Consider the following 22,705-nt stretch of genomic DNA (forward strand, 5'->3'; position numbering starts at 1 on the left):
TAAGGCCTGCAGTGGTTGAACAATGCATTTCTTTATACGAGGCTCTCTCTCTACTTCCTAGTCAGAAGGTGAGCACCTCTAACCTACCATTATGCCTTCTGGGAGAGGAGAAAGAGGGGTTCCTAATGTCTAAAAGTGACCCTTCATGTCTAAAGTTGAAACCGGGTCTTATAACACACATAAATTGAAATCTGCGTGTACGAATTAGTCCATGTACTACAATACATGAATATTAAGTACTTTTTCTGAGGAAACAAGCTACTTATATATTATAGTCTCTTGTTAAATCATGGCATCTTGATGTAACCGAGTACTCTATTTTAAAGATCTTTCTTTCTTCCTTTCTTTTCCTTCCAGTTTTAGTAATGAAATGGTAACCTTTGCTTTCTTCCCACCAGGCACTCCCTGCACAGCGCTTCCGTTATCTAATTACGCTTATAATTATTATTAAAATTATTAACGCTTGCTTAGAAGTTCCACTGACTGACTTACGCACCTTCAGAATTCTCCCTCATCAGGAGATCACCTCAAGGCTGCAGTTAATTTACAACCCGATTGTGCGGGATGCGCCAGCCCACTTATCCAACTGGATAATAACTCAAGTCTTTGGAACAAGTCCTGTATAGCAGCACCTCCTCACCCCTCCTTCATGCCCTGCATTCCAAGCTCCCCTTTTTAAGCCTTTGTTTTTTAATCCAAAATTTGGTTGCTTTAAGGCAGGAGTCTGCACCATTTCCCCATTGCTAGCTTTGCTAAGTAAAGTCACTTTCCTTCCACTGCACCTAGCCCTTGTTCTTCAGTTCTGCAAAAGCAGTGAGAGGCTAAGCCTGCTCTCAGTTACACTGATAGCTTTTAGGAAATAAAATAGTAATGGCAAATACAATACAATGATGTTGTCCATATAATATTCAATAAAACCAGACTAAATAAAAAGGAAATTGGTCAGAAATAGAAGAAACTTAGTCAATGATGTTCTTAGCCCAACATCTCAAGCTGTCTGGCAAAATCAGATGTAATTACAAGCAAGGTAATGGGAAGAAACATTTTACCAAGACAGGTGTTCAAGAAACACAAAACCATGCAAAGAAGGTGATGATGCTGGAGTTATGTGAACCAAGCAGCATCCTCCTCCCCTCTTCCCTTCCCTCAGGTGAATGACAACGTACGTTTAACAGGATCTCGGGCAAGAGGTTCCTGGGTAGTCTTGAGTAAACTTTGGGACACTATGGAAAAAATAAGAGAACATAACTAAAAACAAAAAGAGAAACATGGGAATGATGGCTGAAATGCACGAGTCCACTGACAAAAAAACAACCTAACAAACAAAATCACTCACTTAGGTTTGGTCCCTCCAACAAAACCAAAATGAACATATAAACATAAGATCTATTTTCGTAAGAAGTTAACATTTGAGAATGCTGGATATTTTGTCTCTGATAGTATATCCGAGTAACAGCAGGTTTCTTCACAGAAGAGGATTTCTTGCTCCTTTTGTGCCAAATATCCCCAATTCCCTTCGATGCATTTTTTCACAAAAACTCCATTTATTTCACTCATTCATAGGACAGCATGTGGCTCTCGGCTCTGGCTGTTTGCTGAGGCTTATACTCTCTACTTATTCTTGTCCACCCATCTAACTCATCTTCAGCCTTTGCCTTCTTCATACATTATTCTGTCACCTTTCCCCTCTAAAATCAGGCATAGCTAGCCTCATCTAATACATCTCTGTTGGGAGCATCGACCTTTTGCAAAACCCTCAGCAAACTGTGTGCCACCCAGGACACCTGGACAGGTGCCCACTGGTCACTCCCAGCCCAAAGTGATCAAAGGGAGAGAGTGTTAGGGGAAGGGATGGCAGTACTGGGGTGAGGTGGAGAGAATTTTAATCTCTTGAAGCAAATTCATCACTGCTAATAATTAAAACCAAATAAATCTCTTATTACCAAAAAATATATATGATATTTCAGAAAATGAATCCACCCAGGGAAAGGGAGAAAAAAGTTGCAAATCTGCCAGGAAACCTCTCCCACCGGCTAAACCAGTGAGAATCACTGTAACAAAAGGCCTTTGTTCCAAAGGCTGCAGGCAACAGAATTCTCCATTGTGTTCGCAATACCTGACCTAATTGACTGCTTTGTTTGAAACTGAAGAAGGGAGTCATTTGAGCCAGAAGCTGCAATCATCCAATCAGAGCCAGGAAAAAAAAAAAAAAAGCCCTTGAGGTTACCAGTTCCTACACCTGTTCACACATGGGACTGAAGCAGTCATCTCATTCACTGGCGATGGCAGGAGACCAACAGGAGCTTTTCCATTACATTCCTCTTAGATCCTGGGCTCCTTTACAGTGGGGGTATTAATGGTGCAGGTCCTTCTGTTGTTTTGCTTAATCCTAAGATCTTGCTGCAAAACAATTTATATAATCCCTAGGAATCTCAGGCAGGAAATGTGGCTGCCACCCTTGCAACACAGCGGAGAATTAGGCAGGAGTCTCTCAAAAAAGTAATGCACAGTTATTGAGTTTCATTTTTAGTTATCAAGCTGAGCTGAATAATTACTTCTTGAGTAGTTCATACTTCCTACTCATGAACAACAACAACAAATAAATAAATAAATAAATAAGCACAATTGGGAATTTCACTTGGAAGTCTGTTAACGACATGAAGTCTCACATCTGGTACTGGACCTCCTGAGAATTACCTCTTTGGGGAAAATTTCATCATGCACTTAAGTCATCATGACTTCATATTTTTACCCCCCGGAATTATGAAAAGCTTAATGTTCAAGAGAAAGACTTTGAAAATTATGTTCTGGCCGGGCGCAGTGGCTCACGCCTGTAATCCCAGCACTTTGGATGGCCAAGGCAGGTGGATCACTTGAGGTCAGGAGTTCGAGACCAGCCTGGTCAACATGGTGAAGCCTTGTCTCTACCAAAAATACAAAAAATTAGCCGGGCGCAGTGGCATGTGCCTGTGATCCTAGCTGCTGGGGAGGCTGAGGCAGGAGAATCACTTGAACCCGGGAGGCGGAGGTTGCAGTGAGCCAAGATCACGCCATTGCACTCCAGCCTGTGAGACAGAATGAGACCCTGTCTTTAAAAAAACAACAAAAAAAAAGAAAATTATGTTCCTCGAGCCTTATGTCACTGAAAGTTTCTCACGTTAAGTCGAAAGTTTTCTTCTACTTTCAAGAGAAGCAGCAGAAGTTTGACCTGGCAAATGTCTGTGTGCTGAGCTCGGAGGGGGCAAGATGGGCACTTCTACCCTCCGGCATTTGAGATGCATGAGCTCAATTCAATCACATTCCCTCATCAGCACAATAAAAGACATGTTATGAATCAACTTAAAGGTATTCATCACAGCCATACACCTTATCAATGCAACTCAAGCTGCATCAGCCAGGCTTCCAGTGGTAGACAGTATCTGCACAGGTAGTGCACATGCATAAACATGAACACATATGTACACAGACAAACACATAAGTATGCATTTGCAGAAACGGCTGGCTGCAGAAGACAAAACAGCCACTCCAGCTTTGTTTAAAAGAGAAGCACTCAAAAGTCCCTCTGGATTGCAAGACATATGTGCTACAGCTAGGAAGAGAACACATCCATGGCCATGCTTTATCAGGGAAAGACGGAGAGGTGTGCTCATGATTGAACATACTGCGGAGACTCTGAGCAATTAGAGAAGTGGACAGAAATGTGGTTAGTGGTAGCAACAGGCCCATTCCCAAGAACCAGGAAAATCAATCTGTTACAAAAAGCAGAGTCAGTGGCGAGAGAGACGAAAGGTGGCCAGGCTCGAAGAAGGGTCCACTTACTGACGCTGCCACACACGGCCATGCAGTACTCTTCTGTGTCAAAGTTGTTCCGGTTGCCGCCACATCCGCCGTAAAAGAATGGGGCACACTTCCCTTCAGTCACATCAAAGTACCAGCGGGAGATCATTGCTCGGCATGGCCCCGTCTCGGCTTGTTCAGAGCACACCTCTAATCAGAGGAGATGTGGGGAACCACATTTAGCATGAAAAGGCACTGTCTCTCTGTTCGTGTATACATGTTTACTTCTTTTAATCCTCCCAGTGGCAACCTGGACTGGTTTATTAGGCAGCATCTACCAAACATTTACTGAGGAATTTAACTGGCCACCAGGACTAGAGATTTACACCTCTCGGAGCATGCACTCTCATCTGGTTTAATGAGTGCAGGACTCGGTAGTAACAAAAGGATTCCGGCCAAAGGTGAAAAGATCATTTGGCTGCTTTTAGATGAGTATGAAATGACGGAAGGTGTCTGCACATCACAACAATTCTCCATTATAAAAAATAAACTTCTCTTTTTAAGAAGTCAACTTTCATGTAAGGAAACTGCTTTGGTTATGAAGCGAAAGTTTAAGCCCTCACAAACATCTGATTGCTTTCCTTAATAAATGATTGCCTTAACTCAAATATAAAATTAATTGCATATATTTTGAATGTTTTCCAGTGTTGGAAGCTGTCTGTCCATTGACTATCTGGAAACACATGTCATATCTGTAAATGTGACTTATACTCAATGACATTAACTTAAGACCATTCATTTGTATATTAAGATATGTACTAATATAAATGGTCTTAAATTAACTCCGATTTAAGACCATTTTATTTGTACATTAAAATATGTATTTATATATTATACATTAATAATTTAATTACATATGCATGAAGTACATCTATAACAATGTATTATTAATTCTGCTATTTAATTGATATTTATATATTAAAAATCTGTATCATTTGTATATATTTACATACACATTAAGTACAACTATAACAATGTATTATTTAATTATGCTACTTAATTGATATTTATGTATTAAAAATCTGTATTATTTGTATATTTTGTATATTTACCTGACCCTTGGGCAGGAATGTTCCAAACAATAAAACGCAGTCAATCAACTCCAACTGATTAATACACACCACGCACTGTTATACATTAAAACACATCTTACCTGTCAACATGTCTTGCCACCCTCTCCAAGATCAGTTTCACTCATCCCTGATTGCCTCAAAGTCAATCATTGACCCATCCAATTGCATGTATAAAGTCAATCCTGAGTAGAATTATAACTCTACTTCCCACGTATATCCCATTTTTATTGGAAGCGAAACAACAGCCCAATTCTCTCTCTGGGTTTGTGCCCTGCCCTTGCTAGACTGACGCCTTAGCACACACAGATGTCTTCTTAGTTTTACTGACAGAGGAAAAAACACCTTTCTAAAAGATGAAAGCCACGCATCACCCATTACTTCCAAGCTAGGAATATTCAACAGATTCTTTTTTTCTTTTTATGAGACAGGGTCTTGCACTGTCGCCCAGTGGCACAATCTTGGCTCACTGCAACCTCTACCTCCTGAGTTCAAGTGATTCTTGTGCCTCAGCCTCCCAAGTAGCTGGGATTACCCTTGAACCAGCACGCCTGGCTAATTTTTTGGTATTTTTAGTAGAGATGGGGTTTCACCAGGTTGGCCAGGCTGGTCTTGAACTCCTGGCCTCAAGTGATACACCTGCCTCAGCCTCTCTAAGTGCTGGGATTACAGGCGTGAGCCACTGCCACTGGTCCTTCAACAGATTGATTCTAATTAGCCAATCAAAGACAAGGATCCACAATGTCAATACAAATGGGGATTAACTATTGTTTTACTTCCCTATACACGTTGCTCTTTCAGTAGATGCAATAAAGTACTGGTAAAACCAGAGGTTGCTACCATCACGATGATGTCAACAGGAGGGACAGTCAGCACTAAGCCCAGAAGGTGTCAAACACTCCGCAGGAGAAATGCGCCATGCAATGGACATGAAGATGATCTGACACTCTTCACGTGGTTTTCAGATGGAAACGTGGCTACGAAAGCATCAACCTCATTATCATCCATCATTAAGGCCATCTCACTCAGTACTGCTGCTTTCAAAGTCCATGCTCCCAAAGCAAATTGGATTTCTGTACACAATACTCTTATAGGATGAAACCCAACCAACTTGTTGACGTAAGTATCCCATCTACTTCGCAATTTTATTTATCTTCCAAAATTAAAGGACTGGCACCCTGATTTATTAAAAGTGAATTGGTTCTAGGGACCATATCCCCTCTGAGTTACTGACAGAGCAGCTTCTGGCCTGTGAAGCTCAAAGCCATGCCTAGATGTGAGGATCCCATCAACTATAGCCAGCAGTGGTCTCTGCTCCCAGAGCTTACCTTCAGTTGTAACAAACATCTACAGCTTCACTTTGCTTTCCTTCTCTGTATCTCCTTCACCAATGTGTACATATTCATGTTACATGCTCTTTAACGTTTCTAAGACACAACAATACCCATTATTAATCTCTTACTCAGGCAGTGTTAATTCCAATAAGACTGCAAGGCAGCAGTGCCTCCAGAGCCTGCACTGTGCCGGGAATTGGCACTGGGATTGCAAGCACTGTGGTCACTGCTACCAAGGGAGGCACAGAATCCCTTCACCCCATAGTCACGGGAGCATTGGCAACAAAATTCACCATGCCTTGGCAATTTATGCTGACCCTCACGTTTTGGCATTAAAAAAAAGTATCATCTTAGAGTACCAAATATGTGTCTTCTTATAGATGTGTGCCACGGGCCTCGCAGTGAACATCACAGCTCTGCAGATGCACAAACCTTGTCTTTATGAGTCTATATATTAAATAAAAGTGGTAGAATTTTGGATGGGTGCAAGTCAAGTAATGGGATAAAAGAATGATGATCGAAGGAGATGATTCATGATAAATATGTGCCCTTATGTGCGACCTAGCAACAATTTCTTACTTATGATAAAGGCACAATCTCCCCAGTCCAGAACCTAAATGGCATTATATTAACATTTTCCTATACCACTAGTTAAACATAATGCTACATTCATTTTATTTCCTTCTGCCTCATTCTATAACAGCTATGAAACCATTTGTTATAGCTAATTCGTAGAAGCCAGGCTAAATGAGCCCTAATCAACTAGAACAAGCATTCAGAACTCAAAATCCATTTACATGTTAATTAAGTAAATAGTATAAGCTACACGTTGAGCCTACAACTCTTGCTGGAGTCTACAGCTGTAAGAGCCTTAACTCCTTCCTTTCATAAAGGCCAAGAAAAGAGTGAGTTAGTCCCTATTCGGGGAGTGTTGGTTGGTTCTCCCAATCCTGTTAGGGGCAGTTGGCACTCTTGACTTTGAATGGCCCCCAAGAGTTTCACTGCCTTGGTGGAGTCCAAGTGGGCATCATGGGCAATAGCAACAGATCCCACAATACTCAAATACAAAAGGCTACCTGAGATAATGCGGTCAGGAATGGGTGTAACAGTGTATGTTAATTTAATGTCAAATACATAATGTATAGAGAAGACGTATGTGAGGCTGGAAGAACAGGACTGACAGTGTGCTTTTGTTACTTCTCAATCTCTAAGAGACAGCTACCTTGTCCAACTGGTTCTCATCTGCTGACATGGAGGATGAGCAGACAGGCCTTCTCTTAACATGCAACCCCTCTCCTGGTGAAAAAGAGCTTCTCGTTATAATTCCCCCAATTGTCAGCAACCCTGATTCCCCATCACCTCACCTCTCACTTCCCAACACTTTCCCTCAGGGAAATAATGAGAATAGCAACTTCCTACAGCAGTGAAGCTGACTTCGGAGAGGACTGGGAAAGGAATGGAACGTATCCTCTATCACTCATAATTATATTCCTACTCTACTACAGGGAAAGGGAATGCAACTGTTTGTTTTCTCTGACTTTTTTGCTAACCCTTTATTATTCCAGAACAATTTTCCATGTAGTAGAAAAGAGAATCTTAGCCTACTCTGGGAGAAGCTGGGACTGAGGGTAGGGTCAGCATCAGCGATGTATGATGCTAATGCTTTTACACAAAGTATGAATAAGCACACAAGAAATGGCCAGTGCCTCTCAGAAGTGAACACGGAGAAGCAGCAGCATAGACTTGGGTTAAAGCAGTGTTAAGGAATTAATGTCAATTTAATAGTTGTGATACTGTACTGAGTGAAGACTATGCAGGGTCTCTTTGTATTAAGTCTTTTTTTTTTTTTTTTTTTTTTTTTTGAGACAGAGTCTCGCTCTGTTGCCCAGGCTGGAATGCAGTGGCACTATCTCCACTCACTGCAGGCTTCACCAAGCTCCGCCTCCCAGGTTCACGCCATTCTCCTGCCTCAGCCTCCTGAGTAGCTGGGATTACAAGCACCCGCCACCACACCGGCTAATTTTTTTGTATTTTTTAGTAGACACGGGGTTTCTCTGTGTTAGCCAGGATGATCTCGATCTCCTGACCTCATGATCCGCCTGCCTTGGCCTCCCAAAGTGCTGGGATTATAGGCGTGAGCCACCGCGCCCGGCCTATATTAATTCTTTCAACTGCATGTAAATCTACAATTGTCTCAAAGAAAAGATTTTTAATTTTTTTTCTTTTTTATTATATTTTAAGTTCTAGGGTACATGTGCACAACGTGCAGGTTTGTTACATAGGTATACATGTGCCATGTTGTTTGCTGCACCCATAAACTCGTCATTTACATTAGGTATTTCTCCTGATGCTTTCCCTCCCCCAGCCCCCCACCCCCCAACAGGCCCTGGTGTGTGATGTTCCCCGCCCTGTGTCCAAGTGTTCTCATTGTTCAATTTCCACCTATGAGTGAGAACATGCAGAGTTTGGTTTTCTGTCCTTGTGATAGTTTGCTGAGAATGATGGTTTCCAGCTTCATCCATGTCCCTACAAAGGACGTGAACTCATCCTTTTTTATGGCTGCATAGTATTTCATGGTGTATATGTGCCACATTTTCTTAATCCAGTCTATCATTGATGGACATTTGGGTTGGTGTCAAGTCTTTGCTATTGAAAAGATTTTAAAAAGCCCACATAAAAAAATGAATATAGGAAGCCAGGCATGGTGGCTCAATCCCAGCACTTTGGGAGGCCGAGGTGGGCAGATCACCTGAGGTCAGGAGTTCAAGACCAACGTAGTCAACATGGTGAAACCCTGTCTCTACTAAAAATACAAAAATTAGCTCGGCATGGTGGCGTGCACATATAATCTCACCTACTTGCGAGGCCGAAGCACTGGAATCACTTGAACCCGGGAAGCGTACATTGCAGTGAGCCAAAATAGTGCCACTGCACTCCAGCCTGGGCGACAGAGTGAGACTTGGTGTCAAAAAAAGAAAAAAATAATAATAATATAGGAATATTGATTTTTCAGTTTGCCTAAGAGTTCTAACCTTGTCTCTTTACTTGACTCAGAGATTGGAAGATTTGGAAATCTCAGTTTGAGAAAATTTCCTTTACATCCCTCTCTAGCAATGGGATATTAGTAAGAGATCTAACCAATCAAGATGCTCACCAAGTAGAAGCGTTTTAGAGCACTGAGACCTGAAACACATCTTCAATAAGCCGCATCTAGTTTCATGGAAGATAAAAATATCTCAAGAGAGAGTTCAAATGCTTATGTTTACATTTTCTATTTTTCTCAATAGCATAATTTCTTCCTTCCTAATCTACTGAAACTTCTAAAAACATCAGCAAAAAACCTGTTTCACATTAATTACTATTATCACTCAGTGGAAATTTATAAATCAGCCACTAAATGTAGAGGATGCAAAATTAGACCTTATATAACTAAACCCAAATAAGATTCCTGTGAAAATTAAAACCGTATCTTCAAAATGTATACTATATATAATTATTATGTCAATTAAAAATAAAGTTGAAAAGAAAACAAATTTAAGAAAAAACAAAAAACTCTTCATCTGCCTTCTTTGTTCTCTTCTCAAAATGTAAAATACTGAGAAAACTAACATTTTGAAATCATTTTTGAAATCAAACTTATTTTTTGATTTCCAATCCACCTTTCTGTTCAAAGTAAATATCAGAGATAATAATGGAGAAAATTTGTTCAGAAAAATAAAAGCAAGAATATTTCTTAAATAGAAATGTTAGAAACATAGGCAAAGACTTACATGGCTATCTAAGGAACCACAATCCTTTATTGATGTTGAATTTCTTACACTTTCAAGATCACAAATAGCTTTTCTGATATTCACTTAGCTGAACTGTGCTGGCAAGGAGGCATTATGCCTTCTTTTGTAACAACTCTGCTCACTCTTCAAGACAAAATGCCATTTACTACACTGAAATGCTGGTGTATACGAAACATAAAGCAAAATTATGTGCTTCTCATCAAACTCCATGCATTTTATCTTTGTAAGGTAGGCCCTTGCTGAGATTTGTGCTCGTGTCAACGCTACATTCCATTTTCTAAAAATCAATATAACACAAAATAATACAGAATCTAAGCCAGAGCTCCCTGGATTATACAAAATGATTATGCAATTCATTGTTCAAAAAATAATGCTCAACCACAAAAAATTAGTTCTGAATAGATATTTCAAATTGGAGTGAAATTCTTTGTGGACAACCAAGGTTAGAAAGCTAATTTTACATGTTTTAATAAATTTAGAATGAACACAGTTGTGAAACTGGCAACCAGAATGGGGAGAAAATCTCCACTTTCAAATGTACGATAATTATAATGCCTTCTTATGAAGCAAAGTTAACAGATTAGCAAATAATTCGCTGTAAATAAAGTGGTAAATAAAGAATAAAGCTGGTTTTAGAATAAAGCAAAGCTGGTTATTATTATTTCATTTTTAATCATTGAATTTCAAGTATTCTCAGCCTACTGGAATGTATGTGAAATAAAACTATATTCCATGTGATGTATAAATTTTAAATTTACAAATTTTGGGAAAGCAGTCACAATCAAACTAGTCATTTAGAGAGAGCTAGGAACTATATTTTCTGAACTTTTTTTTAAAAGGCAACATTTTATAGCATTATTTTCTCCATACTCTACAAGAATATCTACTTAAACTTCACATAATACAACTATTTCTCCTTTCTGACAGAAATCCCCTATCTTGAACTCTTTTTCTCCAATTTTAAGTAGAGTAAAAAGGGCAAATGTAAGACAAATATAATTTATTTTTGTAGTAAGTTACTTCCTTAATGTAACAGTGGAATAAAATGAAAACGACATAAGTATTAAAATCCACTAAGTATACAAAACTTCAATATTTCAAATAAACGTTATAATTTATAAATATAATTATATTAGATTATAATATATTATATATAAACTTTATAATTTATAAATATAATTTATATATTATATTTATAAATTATATATTATATACTATATATTACAATATATAATTATATAATACAACATACAATTTATATACATTTTATATAAATGTTTACATAATTAATACATATATCTGTCTGAGCTCAATGTAGTTTATAACAACTTTATTTTTTTAGCCTAAGTTATTGCTGTAATTCTAAGTATTACTACGTGGTGACATTTCATGAGCCTAAGTTATTAAAATCAAACTTGTATTCTGTTGAAAAATAAGTAGACATTATTTGCATTTGATTCTACTGATGAAAAAATTTTAAAAGTCAACACAATAGAAAACTGGTTATTTTTTAAGAACGTGATTTTCCCAATTCTGGAACCATGTACTTTTAATAGAAAAGAACATTTATCAAGTGCTTGTACGTAGTAGCAAGCAGTCATCAAAAAACATGTTTAGAAAATTACTCTAATAAGGCAATAAATTATCAAATATTATGACCTAGTAATTATATTTTACTAAATAGAAGCATGTAAAATTAGGCAAGCAAGCTTGAACTGAAGTCTTATGACAAATCTCACTTAAGCTCCAAATATGGATTGAAATACAAACAAAGATGATGCAAACAGCTGTGCATGCTAATGAAAGCACTGCTTCAGTACAAGAGGATGGGTGCTAATTTGTCACGGAAGTCTCTAGAAGATATCTGCAGTTGGCTAGCCTTTTCACTGAATCGCGTTAATTCTCTCAGGCTAGCCAATACATCTGTCATTCTAATTATACCTGACCCAATTCTCATCTCTCCATGATGAAAGATTGTTTATAAAATGCCACCTGAAGGAGATTTACTTGTAAAGTATTTAGACTAATCAGGACTCCTGTGACGGTGTTAGGGAACATTCACAAAAGGGTACCACTGTGGTTTTTCCTAAACCTTTGTTTCCTGTTTGTTATGAGAATAAACTTGCTCTTCGCTGAGCTGCGTGGTTAGTGTGCAACAGGCTATTAACAAGAAGCTCAAAACTTGGGATATCATGTCCTGTATTGGAAAATAAGGGGAAGTGCTTTTTCTTACTGAATGAGAGACAGGAGTATGCTGGGAAACTGGCACTGTCTGGAAAAGCAAACAAATAGAACACTTTTGAGTTACAGTGTATGCCAACTGCCATGGTATAAATACTCCCACCATTGGTATTTCAAGCTACTAATGGCTATGGCTTACAAAATTCCTCTATACTGTAATAATTAGCTTTTACAGCCTAGCAGGAGTTGGCTATACTACCATGTTAATAACAGGAAATAGGGGCACAAGTGAACACATGTAGGGAGACTGTAAGAGTTTTTCAGTTTCCTTGGTCTTGAGGTGTGAATTTAAGGAAAGAAAAGCTCAGTAGGTAGATGTCTCAGGATTGCCTCATACTTGTTGGTATCTGTAATATACCAAGAACAATAACACCAAAGGTAAGAATGGTTTTCCTTTTCAGTTTCTTACTTCCTGTCTCAATGCTGCAAATCTGCACCATATGGAAGGCAGGAGATGCTACTAGAGTCTACTACTCAAAATAGATCCACGGACCAGCAGAGTCAACACCACCTGGGACTCAGGCCCCCCATACAGACTCAACAACGATTGTTTTCCAAGGGCCTTGGATAACTCGAATGGATATCTCAGTTTGAGAAGTAGCATGATCAACCTTATCTTTTAAATGCAATAGATATGTCAAAACGTGAGACACAAGATTTAATCATTTTCCAAAAGAACCAGTTAGGGAAGAATTAGTAAAAGTTGCACAGGTTTTGGCTTATTAAAAGAAGTACACATATATTTGGGAAAAGACAGATACAACAAAATTAGTAGTCTTAAGATTCAAATATACAGCTCAACAACTTAATTTGAACAGATTGAACAGATTGTCTATACACATTTATTTTACTCTGAAGTTCTGTCCTATCTCAAGCAACATTAAAACAGCTTCGATACCTCTGCCTTAGATCCAGTACCAAGATCATAATTCTCTTACTCATATTAAGACTATGAAAATACCAGACTTCTCAGAAAGCTGAATTCAAGTGGTATCATTCCTATAATATCCCAGAACATCAGAAATATCAAAGTTTTTATTTTTACTTGTAAAAATAATGAAGAAAGCCAAGATCAATTCAAGGGCTTAGAATATACTTCCTTTTTTTTTCTTTTCTTTTTTTTTTTTTTGAGACGAATCTCGCTCTGTCACCCAGGCTGGAGTACAATGGAGTGAACTCGGCTTACTGCAACCTCCGTCTCCCGGGTTCAAGCGATTCTCCTGCTTCAGCCTCCCGAGTAGCTGGGACCACAGGCGTGTGCCACCACGCCCGGCTAATTTTTGTATCTTTAGTAGAGAGGGGTTTCACCATGTTGGCCAGGCTGGTCTCAAACTCCTGACCTCAGGTGATGCACCCACCTCGGCCTCCCAAAGTGCTGGGATTACAGCATGAGCCATCGTGCCTGGCCAGAATGTACTTCCTTATACCACTTCTCTGTAAAGAAAGAATTAGATGATATTTCTGTTCCGGTTTAAAAAAAAAAAAGAAAAAAAGAATGCCTCTAGATATAGGTCATGGGTTGGAAGGATGGTCCTACTGTTTCACGTCCTTTTCTGGGGAAGACTGAGCATGTCCACCTCTCCATGTTAACTGGCTTCTTGTCACAATCTCTAGCAGGCAAAGAACCTACAGATTCCAGCTGGGAACAGCAGTGTCCCTGGTTACAGCACAGATGCTAATCACCATTTGCTATTTTATAACAGTGGACAAGGGGAGAGTGAATTCCTTTTGAACAAAAAAAAAAAAAAAAAAAAAAAAAACTAGGAAAGCAGTTTACCTCCATATCTCACTGTCTACATGGCAAATATGCATACGCAATGTTTCAAGTCAACATTTTATGTTGTTTTCTGTTTCTAAATAAAGCTACTAGACTACATTACACATTTTATCAAATACTTGTTTTTACCTTACTAAATGTGTATTTATCATATTTGCTTTGGCATATTTTTATTTTACTTTTTCTTATACAATAAAAAATGTTCACTGGTTATCTACAATGTGCAAAGCAGTGATACAGAAGTTAGAGCTTACATTAAAATGAGACCAGCCGGGCTTGGTGGCTCATGCCTGTAAACCCAGCACTTTGGGAGGCCGAGATGGACGGATCACTTGAGGTCAGCAGTTCAAGATCAGCCTGGCTAACATGGTGAAACCCTGTCTCTACTAAAACTACAAATATATATATATATATATATTAGCCGGGCGCAGTGGCAGGTGCCTATAATCCCAGCTACTTGGGAGGCTGAGGCAAGAGAATCGCTTGAACCTGGGCAGCAGAGGTTGCAGTGAGCCAAGACTGTGCCACTGCCCTCCAGCCTGGGTGACAGAGTGAGACTCTGTCTCAAAAAAAAAAAAAAAAAAAAAAAAAAAGAGCAAAAAACAACAAAACAAAAAAAACACACAAAACTTAGCTGGTCTTGGTGAGGCACACCTGTAATCCCAGGTACTCGGAGACAGAGGCAGGTGAATCGCTTGAACCCTGGAGGCAGAGATTGCAGTGAACTGAGATCGTGCCACTGCACTCCAGCCTGGGCGACAGCAAGACTCCGTCTTTGGGGGATGAGACACAGTATTGCACGGGTATTTCTCTGTTCACTTTTTTATTTTTATTTATTTATTTTTGAGACGGCATCTCAGTCTGTCTCCCGAGACTGGAGTGCAATGGCACGATCTCAGCTCACTGCAACCTCAACCTCCCAGGTTCAAGTGATTTCTTTGCCTCAGCCTCCCGAGTAGCTGGGATTATAGGCACCCATCATCATGCCCGGCTAATTTTTATATTTTTAGTAGAGACGGGGTTTCACCATGTTGGCCAGGTTGGCCTCAAACTCCTGATCTCAAGTGATCCGCCCACCTCAGCCTCCCAAAGTGCTGGGGTTACAAGTGTGAGCCACCACGCCTGGGCTTCTGTTCACATATTTAAAGCTGCTCATCACTGCAGATCTCAACACCATAGCCCAGTGTTCTGCAACCAGAGAGAGTCTATCCCCTACTCCTCCCAGGGGACGTTTTTGATTGCCATCACTTGGGGGTGCTACTGGCATCGAGTAGAGGCTAGTGATGCAGCTAAACATCCTACAATGCACAGGACAATCATCCGCAACAATTATCTGGCCCAAAACATCAATAGTACTAAGGTCCAGAAACCCTGCCATAGCCCAAGCAAACACCAGAAGGATTCGTGATGCATTTTACTAACTTTGCCCACCAAGACTACTGGGCAGCAGTCACCAGCACTTCAGAAATCCTGGGTAACAAATGCTAGTAAATTTCCAGAACAGATGCAATCATAAGAATTGGCAAGCAAGACCTTTCTTTGCTCCTATCATGAAACATCAAGAACCTAAAGTCACGTGCAAGCAACATAAAATTGCCATCCATATTCTGTGATACTTGCATATTCTGTCTAGAAATTATACCCAATAAGAACATATATAAATTTAAGAAAGAGGCAACCCTACTCTCATAGTTAAAACACCTGAACAGTCTTACCATTATTATCAACTAAATATAGCGTAACTTTTAACATTTCCTCTGCCTTAATCTTTTTTTTTTTTTTGGACAGGGTCTCACTGTCACCAAGGCTGGAGTGTGGTGGTGAGATCACGGCTCACCGCAGGCTTGACCTCACCTGGGCTCCAGTGACCCTCCCACCTCAGCCTCCTGAGTAGCTGGGACTATAAGCCTGTGACACTACAGCCAGCACAACAGTTTTTTTTTTTTTTTTGGTCTCCCTATGGGGCCCAGGCTGCTTGCAAACTCCTGGGCTCAGGCGATCATCCTGCCTCAGCTTCCCAAAATGCTGGGATAACAGGTGTGAGATACCATGCCTGGCCTTTAAACACTTTTTTTTTAACACTGTAAAAGTCTCAATGTTTACAATTTGGGCTGCTGTCTTGAAAATTAAGGGATTCTCTTGAGCATCATTTTTATATGAGATTCATTCATTCTTGCCTCCCCTTGACTTTTTACTCTTCTACTAACAGAATCACAAAAAGTCAGGCATATTGGAAGAGGTGGTTGGAAACCAAAGATGAATTTTCAGGAGGGCAAAATGGTTAAAGGCTGAGAGAAGCAGCTGGTTAGGCTGTAACCCACTCTGCTTTTGGAAACTTGTTCTGCAAGGGAACTAAAGCTCTCCATTCAAATCCACAGCTTTGTAACCTGCTCAAGGAATCTGACTGTACTTAATCAGACCTATGGCTTGGCTGAAAACGTGTGCCCGGTTGGGTGCGGTGGCTCAAACCAGTAATCCCAGCACTTTGGGAGGCCAAGGTGGGTGAATCACCTGAGGTCAGGAGTTCGAGACCAGTCTGGCCAACGTGGTGAAACCCATCTCTACCAAAAATACAAAAATTAGCCAGGTGTGGTTGCACACACCTGTAGTCCCAGCTACTTGGGAAGCTGAGGCAGGAGAATTGAGAATTGCTTGAACCTGGGAGACGGAGGTTGCAGTGAGCCAAGATCGTGCCACTGAATCCCAGCCTGGGTGACTGAGACTCCATGTCAACAAAACAAAACAAAACAAACAAAAAGGTGTACCCATCTGGGTGCAGTGGCTCACACCTGTAATGCCAGCACTTTAGGAGGCCAAGGCAGGTGGATCACCTGAGGTCAGGAGTTCAAGACCAGCCTGGCCAACATGGTGAAAACCTGTCTCTACTAAAAATACAAAAGTTAGCCAGGCGCAGTTGTGTGCGCCTGTAATCCCAGCTACTCAGGAGGCTGAGAGAGGAGACTCACTTGAACCCGGGAGGCAGAAGTTGCAGTGAGCCGAGATCGCGCCATTGCACTCCAGCCTGGGCGACAAACAAAAACTCCATCTTAAAAACAAAACAAAATAAAAAAAGTGTGCCCGTGTAAATGTATGCATGTTTAAATGAACCTGAACCTCTGAGTTGCTGGATTTCTTCTTTGAGGTTTGATTTTTTTTTTCTTAATTGCAAATTCTTGAGTTGAGTACAGTTATTGTGCCTGAGGCATCTGCACACTTTTTTTTTTTTTTTAAAGCAACTGATTTGGGGAAAAATATGAGAAAGACTAATATTCTTTAAAAATCTAGTTTCTGGCCTTTGATTAAATTGGACTAAAATTTTATTTTTAATAAATCTAGATATAATTGTATTAAAATGCCTTTCACTGATTACTTCTGTTATTCTATTTTTTTTTAATTGGTAAAGCCTGGTTCTCACTATGTTGCCCAGGCTGGTGTCAAATGTGTATCTTTGTGAATATACTAAACCACTGAATTCTCTCTCTCACACACTTCTATATGGCTGTATTCCCCAGTCTCATCACATTTTAAGCAACCTAATTATCTCAGTGGGCTTTCTAGATTGAGACCATTAAACCACACAGAAAGATGCTTGTCAATGTCCTGCTTCACTCTGCCTCTATCAAAGTGTGTATCAAACACCTCGGAAGCAATGGCTGCCATGACATGGGGCACAAAATAACAGGCTGTTGCCTGTCACATCTATGGTCAGTGCTGACACTAGTTCTCTCGACATCATTAGCAAGCATGCTACAACCCGGGCGAAGAGTAGAAGTGCATCCTCTCCATCTTCAAAACACAAAGGTAAAGGCCCGAGGCTTGCTCTATAAGGAGGAGCCATTACCCTTTTGCCCTGTTCCCAAATACTCCCTGGAGCTTCAGTTTCATTTTTGTACAGCATGCTACTACTGAGGCCTCCAACTGAAGTATGTGAGTTCATATTCGGGTTCACAGCAAGTTAAGTTCACAGTTTACCCCAAGCTTTGTGGAGAGTTAAATATTAATCATAAGTAAAAATCCCGTTAGTGAATTATAGGATACCTTGTAAGTGTCATGTCCATTACAAACAACAGAGGCATGAGAATTAAGCTAAGCTTTGTTTCTTCTCCCCTTGAGATCAATACAAGCTACTCTGATTTACTTCAAGTATGTATTGCATTCATTCTATTTGGTGCTCTATCACCCAGTAAATCCCTATTCTTCCTTTATAATTACTGATATGCCAATTTCTCTGCAACATAGTAGGTGAAAACTTTTGTTCCGGGCTGAGCACTTTCTCTTCTCCATGCTGCCAAAATTCCTTCCTAGGCAGGCCTGAGAGACTCATCCCTCTCAAGGACAATGCAGACATGGCTAGAAGCAACCTGAGCAAGCCACTTTGTTCCTATCTCTGTGCCCCCAGCAACCCATGCCATGTCTGGTACCTACAAGTGCCTTGTGGATATTGGTGAAATGTATAGCAATAAATCAAATGGTACTTCTCCCAGATTAATTGTCACCAGAAGAAGAAAAATAATTTAATTCTGCCAAGGTCAATCACTTAGCCCAATATAAGCAATATTCAGATCAAACCTTTCAGTTTTTATCATCACATGAGACGGTGAAAGAGCCATCTGTATCAGTGTCTCTATCTGTTCACTTAACAGAAGAACTCCCACGAGGTTTAAAATACCTGCAAGAAATAAAACTCTATCTTGAAATGCAGTGGCATCTAATACTATCTTATCCAATTTTCAGCTGGATTTAAAATTTAAGTGCAGATATTTCAATATACAGTGTATATTCACACACAAAAAAAATTTAAGCAAGAAATGTTTCTTTTAATCATAACATAATGTTCTCTCTAAATATCAGCTTTATTATACCAATAGATATGGATAGGTCACATTTATGCCTTTTATAATTAAAAGTCAACCTATTGGTTTACCTTTAACATTCCTCATTAGTACTAAACATTAGTTTGCTAATGTTTCAAATGCAATGGAGGATCGGAATGATGATTATAACCATAACTAAGAGAGCAACTAAGGTTAATTGAGCAGTTACTGTATACCAGGAATTATGCAAAGTGTTTCCTATAAATTAATTAATTTAATCCTCACAAAATAGTTAAATATTGGATAGGTCTTATTAATCCCTATTTTACAAAGAGAAGCAATGAGGATTCAAGGTTATTTGATTTATACAAATTTACACAGTTAGTAGCTTGTAAGGCAAAGATTTGAATCTGGACAGCTTGAGTTTGTAAATTGAACACTTACTGGGCATGATGGTAAGTGTTTAACGTAAGTTACCTAAAGTCATTCTTACAAGAAACATGCAAGATAACATTACCATCTACACTACACACATAAAAAACAGGTTACTTAACTGGCCCAAGGTCATAAAAATTCTCTCAAACACTATACTAGTCTATCTCTAACCAAAAAAAAACAAACCCTACCTCAAAAGAAATCAACTTGATATGGCAGTATGTGAAATAGAAAGAACTTCACAGTCACTGTCTTATAGTGAGAATCAGGGGTTAGCAAATGTTTACTGAAAAGGCCAGATAGTAAATGTTTTCAGTTTTGCAGGCAACACAATCTCTTTTGCGATCCTCAACTCTACTTCCAAAACATGAAAACATCCAAAGACAATTTGTAAACAAATGGGATGGGCTGTGTCCTAATAAAACTTTTGTGTAGAAAACAGGAAAACAGGCTATTTTTGGCCCCAATTTGCTGACCCTTGATCATTACTCTTACTTGTGGACCCCTGATCATTTTTCTTTTTTTTTTTTTTTTTTTTGAGACGGAGTCTCACTCTTGTCGCCAGGCTGGAGTGCAGTGGCGCAATCTCACCTCACTGCAACCTCCGCATCCCAGGTCCAAGCAATTCCCCTGCCTTGGCCACCTGAGTAGCTGGGATTATGGGCATGCGCCACCATGCCTAGCTAATTTTTTTGTATTTTTAGTGAAGACGGGGTTTCACCATGTTGGCCAGGCTGGTCTCTAACTCCTGACCTCAGGTGATCTGCTCACCTCAGCCTCCCAAAGTGCTGGGATTACAGGCGTGAGCCACAGCGCCAGCCTGATCACTTCAAGTAAAAATTCTAAAAATTCAGAAATGCACAGTGTAAAATAATAGATGAATATATGCCTATATCAAAGGTATATGCATTTACAAGGGAACACAGGTTGAAATGAATTTGTGTGTGTTTATAAAGAAAATAAAAAGTGTAATTTTGACATGAGTGTAGCAGAAATATCCTGGCCTATCCAGGTCCAAATTCTGATTTCATCACTTAACCAGTTATGTGACCCAGGACAATTTATTTTATTCTTTTTTTGAGACGAAGTCTCGCTCTGTTGCCCAGGCTGGAGTGCAGTGGCACAATCTCAGCTCACTGCAACCTCCGCCTCCTAGGTTCAAGCGATTCTCCTGCCTCAGCCTCCTGTGTAGCTAGGATTACAGGCGCATGCCACCACACCTGGCTAATTTTTGTATCTTTAGTACAGATGGGGTTTCACCGTGTTAGCCAGGATGGCCTCAATCTCCTGACCTCGTTATCCGCCTGCCTCGGCCTCCCAAGGTGCTGGGATTATAGGCATGAGCCATTGCACCCAGCGCAGGCCAATTAAAAAAATTTTTTTTCGGCCACGCGTGGTGGCCTGTAATCCCAGCACTTTGTGGGGCGGGGGGGCCAAGGTGGGCAGATCATGAGGTCAGGAAATCGAGACCATCCTGGCTAACATGGTGAAACCCCGACTCTACTAAAAATACAGAAAAATTAGCCGGGCATCGTGGCAGGCACCTGTAGTCCCAGCTACTCGGGAGGCTGAAGCGGGAGAATGGCGTGAACCCGGGAGGCGGAGCTTGCAGTGAGCCAAGATCGCACCACTACACTCCAGCCTGGGTGACAGAGCGAGACTCTATCTCAAAAAAAAATAAAAATAAAAATAAATTCTTGGCCTTAGAGATCTTGGCTTTAAATGGGGAAGTAAAATTTCCACCACACAGCATAGTTACAAGGTTTAAAGACAGAGAATCACTGCTTTAAAGCACAAGAGGCCTGTTTTCCCGGCTACTTGGGAGGCTGAGGTTTGAACTCAGGAGTTTGAATCCAGCCTAGGAAACATAGCAAAATCCCGTGTCAAAAAAAAAAAAAAAAAAAAAAAAAAAAATTTAAATTACATTAAAGGGCAAGAGTGGTGACCGTGAAAATCTATATCTGCAACAAAGGCTTCAAAAATCTGCCAGTCTCCCAGGAGGTAAAATGCTGTCTGCTCTGCCCCCACGATGCCTTCCACAGTAGCAAAGAGCCTAGCCATCAGCAGGGGTACAACGAATAGTTGCTGAATAAATGAACATAAGGAAGAAATGTCCAGTTCCTCTGGACAGGCACAATTGGCTAGATTAAATAAAAGATTATGCCATTTATTACAATACCCATGTCCAATCAGAATTTAGAATTTATGGCTCAATCAAAACTACCCTGATATCTCTGGTTTCTGAAGTACAATCCCTTCGTGAAGAACAGAAAATTAGGAGCAAGTATCTAAATACACCACTGTTGTACTCAAATCGGTAATGGCTTATTCCACTAGACCAATAACCAATAATATCCAAGTATTTTTTTTAACAACCAAAGACGACAATAAGCCCCCAAAACCAGATAGATCTTGCAATCGTGTGCTCACTTTTATTTTATTTTTATTTTTTTGAGACAGGGTCCCACTCTGTTGCCCAGGCTGGAGTGCAGCGGATGTGCTTACTTTTAAACAATACTTTTATTCTACTGGAATCAGTAACAGAGAACAGACATCTTCTCATTTGGGTATCATCGATTCTAACACAATATGGCAGAGAAGATTATGACTACGCTAAAAATGTCTTATTTTTCTTCCCTCCATTTCTTTCCGGTTTTAATGGGTTATGAAATTATGGAGTTTTTTATGAAGCACATTAAGGACTGGTATCAGTAGCAATATGTTGGTAATGATGACAATTTTCTTAGAAAGGATGGCTGTAAATCACATTTTGTTCCAGGTACTGAAACACTAACACTGAAAACAAGATTGTAAGCCTCCCTGCAGTATCTCATCTTTGCAAGTCACTTCTAATTTTTATGTTGAACACAGAAGCAACCTACTTGTAATTAGAGTTTTACAAAATGAGTAATCACCTATGGCGTTGCCATTGCTCTCAATTAGGGAAGAACCACAAGTCACCTTTTGTAACAGTGAGGAGGAGGAAAAGGACTCTTTGCAGCTGACCCCTTTAACGTTACCCTCTAAAACATCTACTTCTTTACTGGAATTAGCTACAAGCACAAAAAAATTATCTCGCATGGGCACAACTGACCATAACATGTTTCTGTTAGGCCCCCTTTCCCAGGAAGACTTGCCTCAATTAGAGCTTTTGTTCAGGAGTTTGAGGTGGAATGAATGGACCTGCATTAAAGATTCCTCTATTTCTGGGGCATTAACAGTTGGTATCTCTCAATGACCAGGTATCTTGCCTTCAGAAGGTTGCTTTTGTTGCTCTTCTTGCCAACAAAATTATTAACTTGTTATTTTTTAAGGTTCGTTTCTTTTTTGCCTTTAGCCTGGAGTGTTTTGTTTATGAAATTCTTTTAACTGCCTTCGTCTTTCTACAGGAAATAAAATAATACAA

At 39.8% G+C, this 22,705-nt stretch overlaps 1 protein-coding gene across 6 annotated transcripts in view; it reads right to left on the reverse strand.

Annotated features, from left to right (window-relative positions):
- The window catches only part of APP (amyloid beta precursor protein), a 284,812-nt gene that overhangs the window by 109,691 nt on the left and 152,416 nt on the right, over positions 1–22,705 (reverse strand). For 2 of the 6 annotated variants that reach the window (XM_009451357.5, NM_001013018.1), the window contains exons 7-8: positions 3,820–3,987; positions 1,167–1,223 (exon numbers count right to left, since the gene is read on the reverse strand). The exons of 2 other annotated variants lie outside the window; for them this stretch is intronic. In XM_009451357.5, coding sequence (XP_009449632.1) covers positions 1,167–1,223; positions 3,820–3,987 — 225 coding nt within the window. The remainder of the gene's footprint in view (positions 1–1,166; positions 1,224–3,819; positions 3,988–22,705) is intronic. 2 more of the 6 variants (XM_009451769.5, XM_009452222.5) reach the window with 1 other exon arrangement.

The sequence above is a fragment of the Pan troglodytes genome, chromosome 22 (assembly GCF_028858775.2).
Source record: "Pan troglodytes isolate AG18354 chromosome 22, NHGRI_mPanTro3-v2.0_pri, whole genome shotgun sequence".
NCBI lineage: Eukaryota > Metazoa > Chordata > Mammalia > Primates > Hominidae > Pan > Pan troglodytes.